General features: G+C 39.7%; 1 protein-coding gene across 1 annotated transcript in view; it reads left to right on the top strand.

The window, feature by feature from the left end:
• Window positions 1–16,827, top strand: part of LOC127625790 (protein FAM107B-like) — an 89,059-nt gene that overhangs the window by 12,551 nt on the left and 59,681 nt on the right. The window contains exon 2 of the mRNA XM_052101143.1: window positions 9,834–9,891. Within this exon, the coding sequence (XP_051957103.1) occupies window positions 9,834–9,891 (58 nt within the window). The remainder of the gene's footprint in view (window positions 1–9,833; window positions 9,892–16,827) is intronic.

The raw sequence follows: 16,827 nt of genomic DNA, 5'->3' as shown, positions 1-16,827 counted from the left end.
CAGGTTGCTTAAGCTGTGGTCTACATTCAGTCCCTTGTGATGGAGGAGAGGACAACTTTGATTTCAAGCTTCAAATTTAAATGGACTGAAGGCCATTCCATTGCTATAAAGGAGCAGTTAATGTGTAAAAAGTTCAACATTCAAATATTTCTAATCCAAAAATGGATTGACTATTAAAGAACATAAGATCATTTCAACCTGACTCCATTATTACACATGGAGGCTTTGCATCTTTCATCCTCTTTGTAAATTCTTTGTTGATTATAATTCTGTTTTAAGCCTCTTTCCTCCCAATGAGAGGAGACACAAATCCCCTTTAACTACTAGCAAATTAATTACATCTCAATAAACCTTTCTTTTTACGTCAGGGCTAAGATCTAATTTCAAAGGAAAACACATTTCATTGCAGTTTGTGCAGGTGAATAAAAATCTTTGGGTTTTTTTTCGGTTTGTTTTCTTTGTGAAGGGCATGCAAAGAATGGCTAAGCAGGAAAATATTGCACACACTAAGATTTTCCCTTTTGGCTTATAAGTAATAAGAGGTCTATTTAGCATTTGTAGCTAGGGCAGAGGTGAAATTAAAGAGGTATATTCTTCCTCAGTGTCTTTCCTTCCATGCTGCAACCCCTAGCTTTGTTGAACATTAGACAGTAAAGCTCTTTTGAATACACTAAGCCTGAGCAGGCCTCTCCTAGCAACTGCATACAATTTCCACAACAGCGTCCATTCACTCTGCTAGAGCATGCTGCTTTGCTTTGAATGTAGCTCAGAAAAGAGTTTGAGCCCTCAGGCCTTAGTCTGTAACTGCAGGCAGTAGAAAAGCTGGGTCATGTGGGGTCCACTTAAATGTGGGGAAAGTGTGCTTAGCAGTTTCTACTGCTGGATCTCAAAACTTTAACCTAAGACCATGTTCTTTCACACACTGAGTATTAATTCTGGTACTAAGGTTGAGTTGAATGCAAAAAAATTGGACTTGACTTGGACTTGAACAGTCTAACAGTTATTTTAGCCAGTATTGCCAACCATGGCCGTAGCAAAGATTTCTGGGCCCCCTGATTGTATATTGCTCTGGGCCCTTTACCTATTAAAAAGTACAGTTTTGAATTCGTTGTGGGCCCCCCTGGACTTTTGGGCCCCTAGAATCATTACCACCTTTCACCCCACTAGCTATGGCGCTGTTGCCAGCAGAGCAACAATAATCCATGTTCAAGGCATTGCACTTAAACATTTTCAAATATGAATTAAAAAGGGCAGGCAGATGCCACATTTTTTTTAAGTTCAACAAAGAACTCTGGATTCTCTAGTAACTACTGTAGTTCTTTAGAAAACAATATATGAAGTAGGCAATATACTAACAACCTGTAATGTAACACCAAGACATTTTTTTATAGGAATGGTTCACTCAAAAATGAACATTCTTTCATTTACTCGACCTAATGTCATTCCAAATCTTTATGGAATACAAAACGTTTTACTCATCACACTGTGAATTTGGCAACAGTAAGATAAAATGTGTGCTGTTGAAACCAATGTGTGCCAACTGAAATTCCAAACACTGTTACCAGTTGCCAAATTTGGAAGTCTTGTTTAACATATGGGTATGCAAGAGCTCCAGTTTCTGGATGAAATGTACACAGGGTGGCATCAAAAGCAAGTTTTATTATTTTTAGTTTTAAATGATTGTAGATGGTCAACATGAATTCATACTTTATTAAACCTACACCCTAGCCTAAACCCCAACCCTAAACCAAACCGTCAGTCAATAAAATGCAATTTTAGAAAATAAATGCAATTTTGAATCATGCACACCATTTTATATATGAACGTGATTACTTCCTGGTTTCCATGGGACCAGAACACGTCTCGGCTGTTGCACGTGCAATGTGTTTTCAGTAGTACCAGAGAAAAAGGAGACCATAGTAAAGGAGACCCTGCAATCAGCAATATGCAAGCAAAGTAAGGGTGTCGTAGACAGCAAAATGGATAAACTGCATAAAATCAGCCTACATGTGTCAAAATAAACAATTGCAAAAGTGTAAATTACTTGTGTTTGTGGCAAATATGTTTTGCAGAACTAATCTGATACACAATGTTCAGTTTTTCCCTTGGCTGCACTCAAACCTTTGGTATGACTTTCTTATTCAAAAGAGTTTTGCAAGTGTGAGTGTAAAGGCGGGTCTACCTGCTTCTTGTAACCAATCAAATGAAGTTTTCGTTGACAAGTTTACACTGAACTGATTGGTTAAATAATGGAACAAACAGCTTGTACACATGGCTTAGGGTTGTTTCTCTGGGTATGTCTCGTCTCTTGAATATTTAACACAAAAATATAATACACGTTCCTTTATTGTGTGTGTAAAGTTAAGTTGACATTATTCATTAATATAAATATGAAACTCAGTCTGGTGTTCATATGTTTCTTCTGGATGGATGGTCTGCTATTTCTGTGTCATTTTGGCTTTTGACAGATATATATGCAGACAGATAGATTTTACTTCTATCATTTTGATTTCTTGGATGAAATTATGATACCAGCAAATTAGATTCATCCAAAATGACACATGAACTGTAATCATAGAGTAGTGTTCCAGAAGAAGGAGGAAAATGTTTTTATTCCAGGCAGTTAGCTACGATATATTATAAAAAGTAAACAATAAGGCCAAAGCATATCAATTATTAATAAAAGATATGGAATGGAAAATGCCTTTAAATGATATTCTTACTATTTGAAATCTTCATTCTTATTGAAATATTTTATGACTAACAGGTCAAGAGACTAGTGAATGCCATAAAATGCAGATCAAAAGGCAAATATGGAAATGTGAATAATAATGTGATGTTAGAGATGAGACTTCTGTTGAAGCCTGCATCAAGCCAACAACAAAATGCATAATCCATTATGTGGAAGCTTCAACTGACTGAATATTCGGTAGTTGCTTCAAAAGAGGCATTAATCCAGCATGGGTTTTATCCCAATAAAGTAATGCAAAAATGTACCTGCTACTAAATAGAACTGCCCGACTACAAGCACATATATAGTGAACGGAGCAATATTAAAAAATTGCAAAGGTAACTTAAAATATAATGTCGTTAAGCTAAAGTAGTAGAACATTATTGGGAGTTTGTTTTGACCAGCAGATGCAGAAAAGTGAACTGTATGTGGAAATTTGAGTATTGAAGCTATGGAATTTCAAACGTTTGTGATAAAGCCCCATTGTTAGGAAGTCCTATCACTTATAAATATAATAAAAGTTTACAGTAACCCATAATATTACAAATCACTACATTGTACATTGTAACAATACCAGTGTTTTTGCAGTAGTGGTAGTACAGAGCACCGACTCTATCCGTTAGCAGCACACAGTATGACTGACACATGACAGCTTTAATTAAAATGCTCACATGCTTATTTTGAATGTGTGCTCTGTTACTCCTTTACACTGAAATGGACAATTAATCAAATTTAAATCATGAAAATGAACAAAGATTGAAAAGAAAGAGGAAGATTTGGCATGCAGTTGTGAGGAACTTCAACATTTTGATGGATTAAAATGCATACACCTATCTCTACCTATCGCTCACGTGTGAGTGATTATTACAAGTGCCAATGGTGGCTCAAACAATAATTTGCGGACCCCCTTCTGTACCACCACAGACCTCCTGAGGGTCGTGGACCCCCTGGTGAAGACCTTTGCAGTGTAGTAAAATTTAATATTCTCTGTAATAATAATGATAATAATGAATCAAAATATCACAAGGAAGACAGTTGTTGAATAAAAGTTTGGAAAAAAATTGCAATGACATTTTGAAAAGTTGGTTTTCACTTGTTAAAGGTTTTAAGAATTTATTGATTAGACACCATTTTGATGATGAAATTAAAACAAACTGTAAAATATGTTTTGGAATGGGGCCTGGGAAGCTCAGCGAGTGAAGACACTGAGTTGTGCGTTCGAATTCAGGGTGTGCTGTCAGGTCTCCTAAGCAACCAAATTGCCCCGGTTGCTAGGTAGGGTAGAGTCACATGGGGTAACCACCTCGTGATCATTATAATCTCGGTGGGGCGCATGGTGAATTGTGCGTGGATGCCGCGGAGAATAGCATGAAGCCTGATTCCCCAACGGGAGAATGCTCAGGGCTCGGTTACTCGCGTAACCCGGCTGCCACACTGGCGGAACATACAATCACCTAACATGATTGATGAGAACCGAGTACTATAGTAAAATGAAATATTGCCGCTTATTTTCTATATAGGATATGTATAGGAAGCTATATTGATGCAGTATAAGGCATATGATGCACTGATTATTGAGAACATTAATTGCAGAAAGCCTAGAGCCCCATCAACCACCAGCTATTTGCATTGATTATTGTTCCCCCAAAGAAGAATATACAGAGAACTTAGCATATTTTCCTGATAGAGACCAGCTGCGCTGAGGAGCGTGAACATCAAGGAGAGAAGACCACAGTATATAATCCAACAAGGATGCATTACAAGCTATGAAAGACAGCTGTGTTAGCTTATAAAGCAGAGGCTGAATAATGATTGGATGAGATGCCTGATTGAATGAAAACGTCTTTGTGATAGAACTACCGCTTACCCTTCCATATATCAGATTATTTCTGGAAAATATTTTCACCACAAACACAAAGTCATGAAATGTTTTCAGTAGTTAATTTTTACTGTGTGATTCTACAACCCCAATTCCAAAAAGGTTAGGACAGTATGAAAAATGCTAATAAAAACAAAAGGTAGTGATTTGTAAATTATATTCATCCTATGCTAAATTGAAATCACTACTACAACTACATATTATATGATGTTTTACCTTGTGAATTAGATTGTTTATTTTAAGTACAGACATCACACTGCAATACGGGTGCATTAATATGCATTAATTCATGCTTAACTAATGTACAGATAATATTGACTTAATGTATGACTCATGATTAACTAAGCCATACATTAATGATTGCCACATCAGCAACTAATAGAGAGTCTGTCTGATTAATACATTAAGTCATATGAATTGCTATTAATTATATGTGTCATTGTGGAGTAATTCCCTAACAACTTATTATATGAACTAATAGTGTTAATTAATATGTTGATTACCACAATGAGCTGAAGCCATGTATTTGAACTTCCAGCCAATACTGGTGCACTAATGTGCATTAATACATGTTTAATTACTGAATCATTACTGCAAATACATGTGTTAATTACAACATTTAAAAAAAGGAGATATACATACATATATGTGATAATTTGCATATCTCTTTATCTCTGCATCCCTCTGTTTTTTTTTTTCTTTAGTGAGGTAATGTTTTTGGAAACCGATGTTAAATAAACAGCTTTTATAAAGTCCAGTGATTGTAATTAATGATAAATTAGTTCAAGTCATGACTTTTTAGTCACTATAGTACTTTGGCTGTATTAGCATTTGTTATTTGGCTGTTAATGAGCATAATGAATCATTAACTAATGGTTTGAAAAGATATCATTTTGTTATTATTTTACTTGTTGGGGCACGAGTACTAACTCATCATTAAGTAATTGTTGTAATAAACACATGAATTTGTAGTAATAATGCAGTATTTAAGCATGTACTAGTGCATATTAGTGCACCCGTATTGGAAGTTCAACTACATGGCTTCGGCTCATTGTAGTAATGAACACATTAATTACCACTAGTAGTTCATATAATAAGTTATTAGGGCATGAATCCATGATGACACATATAATTAATAACAATTAATATATGACTTAATATACACTCACCTAAAGGATTATTAGGAACACCTGTTCAATTTCTCATTAATGCAATTATCTAATCAAGCAATCACATGGCAGTTCCTTCAATGCATTTAGGGGTGTGGTCCTGGTCAAGACAATCTCCTGAACTCCAAACTGAATGTCAGAATGGGAAAGAAAGGTGATTTAAGCAATTTTGAGCGTGGCATGGTTGTTGGTGCCAGACGGGCCGGTCTGAGTATTTCACAATCTGCTCAGTTACTGGGATTTTCACGCACAACCATTTCTAGGGTTTACAAAGAATGGTGTGAAAAGGGAAAAACATCCAGTATGCGGCAGTCCTGTGGGCGAAAATGCCTTGTTGATGCTAGAGGTCAGAGGTGAATGGGCTGACTGATTCAAGCTGATAGAAGAGCAACTTTGCCTGAAATAACCACTCCTTACAACCGAGGTATGCAGCAAAGCATTTGTGAAGCCACAACACGCACAACCTTGAGGCGGATGGGCTACAACAACAGAAGACCCCACCGGGTACCACTCATCTCCACTACAAATAGGAAAAAGAGGCTACAATTTGCAAGAGCTCACCAAAATTGGACAGTTGAAGACTGGAAAAATGTTGCCTGGTCTGATAAGTCTCGATTTCTGTTGAGACATTCAGATGGTAGAGTCAGAATTTGGCGTAAACAGAATGAGAACATGGATCCATCATGCCTTGTTACCACTGTGCAGGCTGGTGGTGGTGGTGTAATGGTGTGGGGGATGTTTTCTTGGCACACTTTAGGCCACTTAGTGCCAATTGGGCATCGTTTAAATGCCACGGCCTACCTGAGCATTGTTTCTGACCATGTCCATGCCTTTATGGACACCATGTACCCATCCTCTGATGGCTACTTCCAGCAGGATAATGCACCATGTCACAAAGCTCGAATCATTTCAAATTGGTTTCTGGAACATGACAATGAGTTCACTGTACTAAAATGGCCCCCACAATCACCAGATCTCAACCCAATAGAGCATCTTTGGGATGTGGTGGAACGGGAGCTTCGTGCCCTGGATGTGCATCCCACAAATCTCCATCAACTGCAAGATGCTATCCTATCAATATGGGCCAACATTTCTAAAGAATGCTTTCAGCACCTTGTTGAATCAATGCCACGTAGAATTAAGGCAGTTCTGAAGGCGAAAGGGGGTCAAACACAGTATTAGTATGGTGTTCCTAATAATCCTATAGGTGAGTGTATTATTCATACAGACTTTTTATTAGTTGCTGATGTGGCAATCATTAATGAATGGCTTCGTAAATCACGAGTCATACATTAACTCAATATTATCTGTGCATTAGTTAAGCATGAATTAATGCTTATTAATGCACCCGTATTGTAAAGTGTTACCGAAATTTCAAATCAGATGACTGCAATATGCTCCAAAAATGGTAAATGGTCTGCACTTATATAGGGCTTTTTTTTTTTTTAACCTTAGAGCTGTCATGCAAGGCGCTAGCCTGCCTCTTAGAGCAACTTGTGTCTTCTTGTTCAGCGTCTTGCCCAAGGACACTTCGGCATGTGGTCGTGTGGGCAGGGAATCGAACCACCAACTCTTCGATTGGCAGCTGACCCGCTCTACCACCTGAGCCACAGACACCCCTTAAAGGAGCCTCCAAATACAGCATAGTCCTTCAAGAGCAAGTATTATTTGAAACTTGTCAATTTGCCAACAGATGCTTCAGCAAATAATCCATCACTTTGAAAAACAATCCAGCAAAAAAAGACAAATTGGAAGGATTTTGAGCATTTCACACAATACAGGGCACAATATAGTTAACATTTTCAAGTAATATGGTAATATCTGTGCATAAAGGGCAAGATGATAACCACTTCTGAATGTACACGATCTCTGATCCCTCAGAAATCATTGTCTTAAAAAACATCATTCATCTGTAATGGATATCATGAACATGGGCTTGGGACAATTTTAGTAAACCTTTGTTAGTCAACACTAACAAAGTGTTAGCCACTGCATCCACAAATGCAAGTTAAGGCTTTAATAGGTAAAGCAGAAGCCCAATATCAACATTGTCCAGAAGCACTGCTGACTTCTCTGGGATCAGTCTCATCTTAGAGGGAAAGTAGAACAGTGGAACTGTGTTTTTTTTTGGTCCGGTGAGTCCACATTTCAAATCGTTTTCTCTGGGCCAAAGAGGAAAAGGACCACCTAAGCTGTTATCAGCGTCAGGTCCAAAAGACCGTATCTGTATGGGCCAGTGGTGTGTCAGTGCCCATGGCATGGGTAACTCGCACATCTGTGAGTGCACCATTAATACAGACAGGTATGCAAAAATTTTGCAGCAGCATATACTGCCATCCAGCACTGTCTTTTCCAGGCACATCCTGGAATTTTCAGCAGGACAACTTCAAATCACTTACTGGCCGAATAAGCAGAGAGTGTGGGTGCTATATTGGCCAGCCTGTAGTCTTCACCATCTCCAACTGAGAATGTGTGGTACATTATGAAGTGCTCAATACGGTAACAAAGACCCCGTACAATTGTGCAGCTGAAGACCTGCATAATGAATGAATGGGGGAAAATTCCACTTTTTTTATCTGAACTAACTTGAGTCTTCAGTGCCTAAATGCTTAATAAGTGTTATTAAAATAAATGGTGATGTTTCACAGTGGTAAGCCCTCAACTGATCTTACTTTTTTGCAGTGTGTGTTGCAATCAACAGATTTTAAATGTTTTAATTAAAGATTTTATTTTTTTTAACTATTAAATTCACAAGGTAAAACATCATATAATGTTTAGTTGTAGTGCTTTTAATATAGCAAAGGGTGAATTTAATTTACAAATCACTCCTTTTTGTTTTTATAAGCATTGTTTATACAGTGTCAACTTTCTGGAATTGGGGTTGTATGTGGTCAATCCGTTTTGCTTTTCATGACACCCTTACTTCGCTTGTATATCGCTGATTGCATGGTTTGCAAGTTTTTGGCCATATTTAGGCAAAGAACAGAGCCGGAATTGTAAGAGCGAAAAAACAGGAAGTCAGAAGAATGCAGATCAAATGTATTTCATGTGAAAATTATGTAGCAGATTCACAATACATGATTTACACTTACTGTATGCATATCATTTAAATACTGCAAAAAAAATTAAAATATTATGCTTGTGACTTGATTTACACCTTTACAAAACTTTTGGTGCGCATGCAAAAAAAAATAACGTTTTTTTTTGTATTCATACTTTCACAAATCTTACGCTGCAAATATATATTTTTTTACATTCAATTATCTTCATTAGACCACCTTTTAATTGATGCAAAAATATCTTATAGGGGATGATGCTTGTCAGAAATTCTTCAGAATGGGCTCAATTTCAGGGTACGTGGGAACACCATTTGTTCTCACGTGTCTCGTAACTGATCACAATGCTACAAATTGGAATTAGGCAGCATGAATGACATTTGAGAGCTATGCAAGAGGATGACATTTTAAGTGAAAGATTTTCTTTGTCTGTCTGTTCATCACATAAAGCTTGGAACATAGGCATAGTTATACATTTATGGTGCTTCTTTGTCCTTTTTGGAGCTTCACAGCCATTGGTCACTATGCAATAGAGCAGTGTGAATATGCTGCTAAACATCTCCTTTTGTGTTCCATGTAAGTAAAAAAGACATATGGGTTTGGAATGACAGAATTTTAGTTTTTGGACTTTTTTCAATCTACAAAGAACTGCCAACTCAAGAACCTTATAAATCAAAAATGGTTCTAAGATAAAGAACTGAGACTAAGGTACTGCAAATAACCAAAAAAAATCTTTATTTTTAAGAGTGTAGAGGTAAAGGTTTGCTATTACTCTTCGTCAAGAAAAAAAGAAATGGAACAGTTGGTCTTATGTTACAAAGATAGAAGCATAGTTAATGTGCAGGCAAATGGCACCCGCCTATTCCTGAGTCCATGAACACTGATGTATCTCATAATATATATAAATCAGGATGGGCATTGATGACAATGATGTGAATATTTGTAAGCTGATAACAATCCCCCCCTCCCCCCTTTATCTCTCTCTCTCACACACACAGAAAGCATACAACATTGAGCAGCAGAGTGTGAAAAATGGAAAACACCTGAATGGATTGGGTAAGTTTACACTCACATGTCCTCAAGAACAATGAACAAAGCCACCAAACAGCCCTGCAATGGAACAATGCAGTGTTACCATGGCTCCTGCTCCTGTTTTGGGTAGCCTTCCACAAGCTTCTCACAATAAGTTGCAGGAATTTTGGCCCATTCCTCAAGACATAACTTGTGTAACTGAGTCAGGTTTTAGGCCTTTTTGCTCACACATACTTTTTCAGTTTTGCCCATAAATGTTTTGAGGTTGAGGTCAGGGCTTTGTGATGGCCACTCCAATACCTTGACTTTGTTGTCCTGAAGCCATTTTGCCACATATTTCGAGGTATGCTTGGGGTCATTGGCCATTTAGGAGATCCATTTGTGACCGAGCTTTAACTTCATGGCTGAGGTCTTGAGATGTTACTTCAATATATCCACATAATTTTCCTTCCTCGTGATGACATCAATTTTGTGAAGTGCCTCCTGCAGCAAAGCACCTCAATAACATGATGATGCCACCCCCATGGTTCATGGTTGGGATGGCATTTTCCGGTTTGCAAGCATCAACCTCCTCCTCCAAACATAACGATGGTAATTATGGTCAAAAAGTAAAAAAAATAAATTCATCAGACCAGAGGAAATTTCTCCAAAAAGTAATATCTTTGTCTAATATCTGTAGTCTGGAATTTTTGTGGCAGTTTTGGAGCATTGGCTTCAACCTTGCTGAGCAGCCTTTAAGATTATGTCGATATAGGACTTGTTTTACTGTAGATATATCGATACTTGTCTACCTGTTTCCTCCAGCATCTTCACAAGGTTCTTTGCTGTTGTTCTGGAATTGATTTGCACTTTTTGCACCAAACCAAGTTAATCTCTAGGAAACAGAATACGTCTCCTTCTTGAGTGATATGATGGCTGCGTGGTCCCATGGTGTTTATACTTGCATACAGATGAACATGGTACCTTCAGGCATTTTTTAATCACTCCCAAGGATGAACCAGACTTGTGGGTGTCCACAATTTGTTTTTGAGGTTTGGATTTTCTCATGATGTCAAGCAAAGAGGCACTGAGTTTGAAGATAGACCTTAAAATACATCCACAGGTGCACCTCCAATTCAGTACACCTCTTATCAGAAGCTAAATGGCTAATTGTCTAAAGGCTTGACATAATTTTCTGGAATTTTCCAATCTATTTAAAGGCACAGTTAACAAAGTGTATGTAAACTTCTGTCCCACTGGATTTGTGATACAGTCAATTAAAAGTGAAACAATCTGTCTGTAGACAATTGTTGTAAAAATTACTTGTGCACAAAGTAAATGTCCTAAACGACTTTCCAAAACTATAGTTTGCTAATATGAAATCTGTGGAATGGTTAAAAAATTTGTTTTAATAACTTCAACCTAAGTGTATGTAAACTTCTGACTTCAACTGTATATGGCATGCCATGGTATAAATGTGTCAACCAGTTGAAATTCTGCTATACAGCGTTTACCCGCATGCCATACTGTCAGTGGACAGGGCTGCTTTACATTATTTACACTTAAGAAACAACAAAGAAACATTGAAACATTGTTCTGCAGTGAACTTTCTGTTTTACAGCAGCTTCAAATATGGCTCATCCAATCCAAATTTTGATGCAGAATTATCTATTGTATAATATTAGTTGTACTGTTTTGAGTCCTCTGTTTTTAACTCAAGTGTTAAATAAAAAGTGCCATCTCTCACATCCTGCCCCGCCGCAAGTCTGCCGCCATGGGCCATGCCTCGTCTGCTCGCCGAGGGCGTCCCCCTGCGAAGAAACAACAAGATGCTCCGCCTCAACCTGGGCCCAGCTCTCAGCCCACGCATTGAGCGCTCAGCAGGAAGCAGACGCCCCCCGTCTCACGGACCCCCTCGAGGACCCGGAAGGTCCCAGGCGCTCCTGAGACAGACGAACAAGAGCCCAAGACGTTAGCTCCGGAGATGGTAAGACCACTCCGTCCCCCGGTGGAGGGCAGGTAGGAGAATCTTCAGTTGACTTTATTTAATTTGCCCCTCCCCTTAAACGAGGCAGGGGTACCCAAATTCTCAATAAAAGAGCTATTTCCTTTGTCTCTGGGTCATCTGGCCCACAAATGCCATTCTCACGGCACTCTGCCACCAGATCTCAACAGTCCCGGCATGCTGGATGCGGTCCCAGACCCGCATTCAGCCCCACGACTATCCCCCTGCCGGCCGGTTCTGACGAGTCTAGAGGACGACAGGACCTCCTCCTCAGTCACTAACCTGCCCCCTGCCGGGTGTGCGGAGCAAGGTAAGTGCTTCGAGTCCTTTCTCAGCACCAGAGCCTCGGGACGCGTCCCCGCCTCCCAACGCCGTACTACCTGCTCCACCCCGCTGCGAAGCCCCGCCGGCTACATCAAAATTACTCGTCCCCTTGGTGCCCCTAGCATGAAGATTGGATGCGTGGCTCTCACTTCCCAACCCGTCACGCTGGCTGGCCCGGACCATCCGACTCAGTTATGCAATTCAGTTTGCCAGGCCCCCGCCCCCCTTTGCGGGCGTCCGCTTTACCGCAGTACACGGCGAACATGCCAAATCTCTGCGCGCGGAGATCGCTACTCTTTTACTCAAAGATGCGATAGAGCCTGTCCCTCCAACCGAAATGAAGAAGGGTTTCTACAGCTCTTACTTCATTGTACCCAAGAAAGGCGGCAGCTTACGACCTGCGAGTTTTCAACCTGGCTTTGCTCAAACTCCCGTTCAAAATGCTCACGCAAAAGTACATCTTAACATGCGTCCGGCATCTAGATTGGTTCGCAGCGGTAGACCTGAAGGACGCATACTTCCACATCTCAATACTGCCGTGACACCGACCCTTTCTACACGTTCGACGGCCAGGCGTTTCAGTAGAAAGTCCTCCCCTTCAGCATGTCTCTGTCCCCTCGCGTCCTCAAAAAAAGGCGCAGAGGCAGCTCTTGCCCCGCTCTTAGAAGCCGGCATCAGCATACTCAATTACCTTGACGACTGGCTCATACTGGCCCACTCCCGAGAGTTACTATGCGCTCACAGAGACCAGGTGCTCAGGCACCTCAGCCGCTTGGGGCTTCAGGTCAACCGAGAAAAGAGCAAGCTCACCCCGGTTCAGAGCATCTCTTTTCTCGGCATGGAGTTAGACTCAGTCTCAATGTCCGCACGCCTCACCAACGAGCTTGCGCAGTCGGTGCTGAAATGCCTTGCCAAATTCAAGCCGGGCACAACGGTCCCTCTAAAACTCTTCCAGATGCTCCTGGGGCATATAGCATCCTAGAGTTGCTGACTGTTTTCTTTGCGGACGTTTCTCCCGTTAATTCGAGACAAACATGTCCTAGTCAGGTCAGACAGCACCACTGCGGTAGCGTACATAAATCGCCAAGGCGGCATACGCTCCCGCCACATGTCACGACTCACCCTTCGTCTCCTCAGGTCGCTGCATGCCACTCACATCCCTAGCAAACTCAATCTGATAGTGGACGCGCTGTCACGACAACGCTTGCCCAGTGGAGAGTGGAGGCTTCACCACACGCAGAGCTTTAGCAGCTCTTTGTATGCTTTGGGGGACAGCGGCAAGGAAACGCTGTCTCCAAACAGAGGCTTTCCCACTGGGTAGTGGACGCCATTGCATTGGCCTTTCACACCCAGACCGCCCCCTTGTGGGTCCAAGCTCACTCAACAAGGAGTGTTGCGTCCTCGTGGGCACTGGCCAGGGGTACCTCCCTGGCAGACATATGTAGAGCAGCAGAAAACTTTTTAGGGGCATTGGGGAAGGGTACGTGCAGTCTGACACAGCTGGTCATCTTGGCACATGTGTCTTCCCGGCCACGTCGCTGAGCCGAGCCGCTGTAGTGGCCGGACCAATTCCGGCTCCTCAGAAATATCCTGAATGAACTCTAGTATTTCCTCGCCTTTATACCCCTATGTCCGGGGGTGGAGTATGCAAATACTATCTGCCAACTTCTCATTGGCCTTTTTTCATAGATCAGAGGTATATTCGGTGCTCAAGAGAGACCCCTAGTGTCGCTTCTCCGACACAACGTCTCGTTCCCTCCATCAGGGAACGGAGGTTACATCCGTAACCTAGGCAACTTCAATATCACTGGCTGCGGCGGAGGATGCTATATGCCCCAGGAGCCTCTGGAAGAGTTTTAGAGGGACCACTGTGCGCGGCTTGAATTTGGCGAGGCATTTCAGCACCGACTGCGCACGCCCGTTGGTGAGGCGTGCGGACATTGAGACTGAGTCTAACTCCATGCCGAGAAAAGAGATGCTCTGATATATAACACTTAAATGTTTCCTCCATGGTGTATGCATACGATTTAATTTCTCTTTATTTATCACCTTCACACTTTATATAAAATCTTTCCCCCCGTTGTATCAAAATGATGTCTCTCAAAATCTCTGAGATCATTAAAACATTTTCATTTTCTTTTAGACTTTTAGAGATCACCATACAATGAAAATTATTCGTTTTATTCGGCTTGACAAACAGTTCCAGTCTTCTTCACTAAAATTTCTCTGTACTTCTTTAACAAAAGATGGACTATCCATGTGGATTTAATTTCAAGTCTCTGTACAAGTGCATCGGCATTGTCCAACATGATATCAGCCACTTCTATTAAATCTTTTATTTTAACAATTTTGGCTTTTGTTATATTTTGCATCAACCATAAAGTTGTATCTCCTCTAAATCCAGTCGAGCACCATTAATCAAAGGTTCTCCCAAAAAACAATACAGAGACTTTTATGACAAAGATCTATTAACCTGTACCATACACTTTTCTTCAGTCTCATAAAAGGAAGAAATAAACTTCAAATTAAAACTCCTACAATCTGTCCAAAAGATATTTCTTCAAAAACCCCACCCTCCAAACTTACTTAAAAGGCAACAAGTTGGTCCAAACCATGATATACTTTGACTGTATAAAAACTTTTGAACAAACTGTAGCCTAAAAGCTACTTTCCTGCTTATAAGGTCAACAACTCCTTTTCCACTTTCTTCCTTTGGAAGATAAAGAACATTCTATGGTAACCAATGTAATCTATCCCAAAATAAATTGATCATCTTGACCTGTATTTTTCCCAGAACCCCTTCAGGAGGCTCTAGAACTACCAATCTGTGCCATAATGAGGATGCTACTAAATTATTATAATCAATGCTCTTGCCCTAAAGGACATTTTGGGTAGAAGCCATTTCCACCTTCCTAATCTTCCTTCTACATTCTCAATAATATTTTCCCAAAACTCCAAGATTTTAAGACCTCTTTGTGACCAAACCGTTTCACCTGGTGAAACACTATATATATGCTGAACTTTTGGCCCAGTTTACTTTTGCAGATGAGATTTTTGCATAATTGTTAACAATATTAACCAGTTTGTCAATATCATCCTGTCCACTGATTAAAACTAATACATCACCTTCATATGCTGATAATTTTATAGTTGGAAAGGTACATTCATTTCTAAAACTAAATGAGTCCTAAATGACTTTCTAAGTCCTAATTTTATTTAACATGGGTTCTATTGCAATTGAGTAAAGCATACCTGACAAGGCACATCCTTGTCGAATCCCCCTTTGTATTTTAAAAGGGCTACTCAAACCACCATTAACTTTCAGTACACTTACAATATCCTCATAGAGCACTTTAATCAAAGCAATGAATGCAGGTGGAAAACCAAAACTTTCAAAAGTATGCTATAAAAACTGATGATCCACCTGATCAAACACCTTCTCTTGATCTAGGGAAATTAGACCACAATTGTTCTCAAACAATCTTGAGACTTTTAAAACATCCTGAATTAAGGATATATGATCCACTATTGATCTAATAGGTACACAATAAGATTGATCTAAATGCATAATATGTCCAATAACCTCCTTCAGTCTGTTTGCCAAAACCTTTGATAAAATCTTATAATCAGTGCATAGTAAAGAAACTGGTCTCCAGTTTCTAATCTCTTTAAGATCACCTTTCTTGGGGAGCAAAGTTAAAACAGCTCTTCTGCAGCTTAGTGGCAGTTGTCCTTTATCCAAACTATCACTTAAAACTGCAAGTAAATCTTCTCCCAACAAATGCCATTATGCCTTATAAAAATCAACAGGCAACCCTTCTAATCTTGGTGCTTTACCATTCTTCATACTCTGCAAAGCATTGAAAAGTACCTTTATTGTTAAGGAACATACCAGTTTTGCATATTAATCTTCATTCACTTTTGGAATATCTGACACAAATTCAGCCATTAACTGGCCATCCACAAAACCGTGGGCATATAGCTCCTTATAGAAACTGACAGCCTTTTTTTAAATGTCAGAAACCTCAGTAAGAACTTTTCCATCTTCTGACCGTAAACACTGAATATTTTTACTTTGGACATTTTTCCTTTCCAAACTGAAGAATAACTTGAACGGGGCATCCATTTCAGAAAGACTTTGAAATCTGGATCTAACCAACGCCCCTCAGACCTTTTACCTAATAAATCTTCTAATTATGCTTTTTTTCCCTTTAAGAGCCTGCAATTGGTTTTGATTTGCAGTGGCTCCATTTAAAGCCTGAAGTTCCAAAATATCCATCTCTAGACTTCTTATGGATTGAACTATGTCTCTAGTAACATTAAAAGTGTACTGATTACAGCGTTTTTGTATCTGCACCTTCCCAATATCCCACCACCATTGTATTGATGTAAAATAAGACTTTTTAGATTTCCACCGCAAAAGAAGGAAAAACATTTACAAAAATTAGCATCTTCAAGTAAAGCACTATTAAAATGCCATTAGGCACTCTTATGTTTAACAGAATTAATAAAGACACATGCTACTACCATTGATTGGTCAGAAACCAACAGGACAAATATAACAAGATTTAAAACATTGTGTCTGATATTTAAAACAATAAAATATATCTAATCTTGCTATAGAAGTGAAATTGTCTTTCACATGGGCCCAT

Source organism: Xyrauchen texanus, chromosome 32 (genome assembly GCF_025860055.1).
Source record: "Xyrauchen texanus isolate HMW12.3.18 chromosome 32, RBS_HiC_50CHRs, whole genome shotgun sequence".
Classification (NCBI taxonomy): domain Eukaryota; kingdom Metazoa; phylum Chordata; class Actinopteri; order Cypriniformes; family Catostomidae; genus Xyrauchen; species Xyrauchen texanus.
Note: the sequence above shows the minus strand (reverse complement) of the source record. Positions and strands in the feature narration are given on the sequence as shown.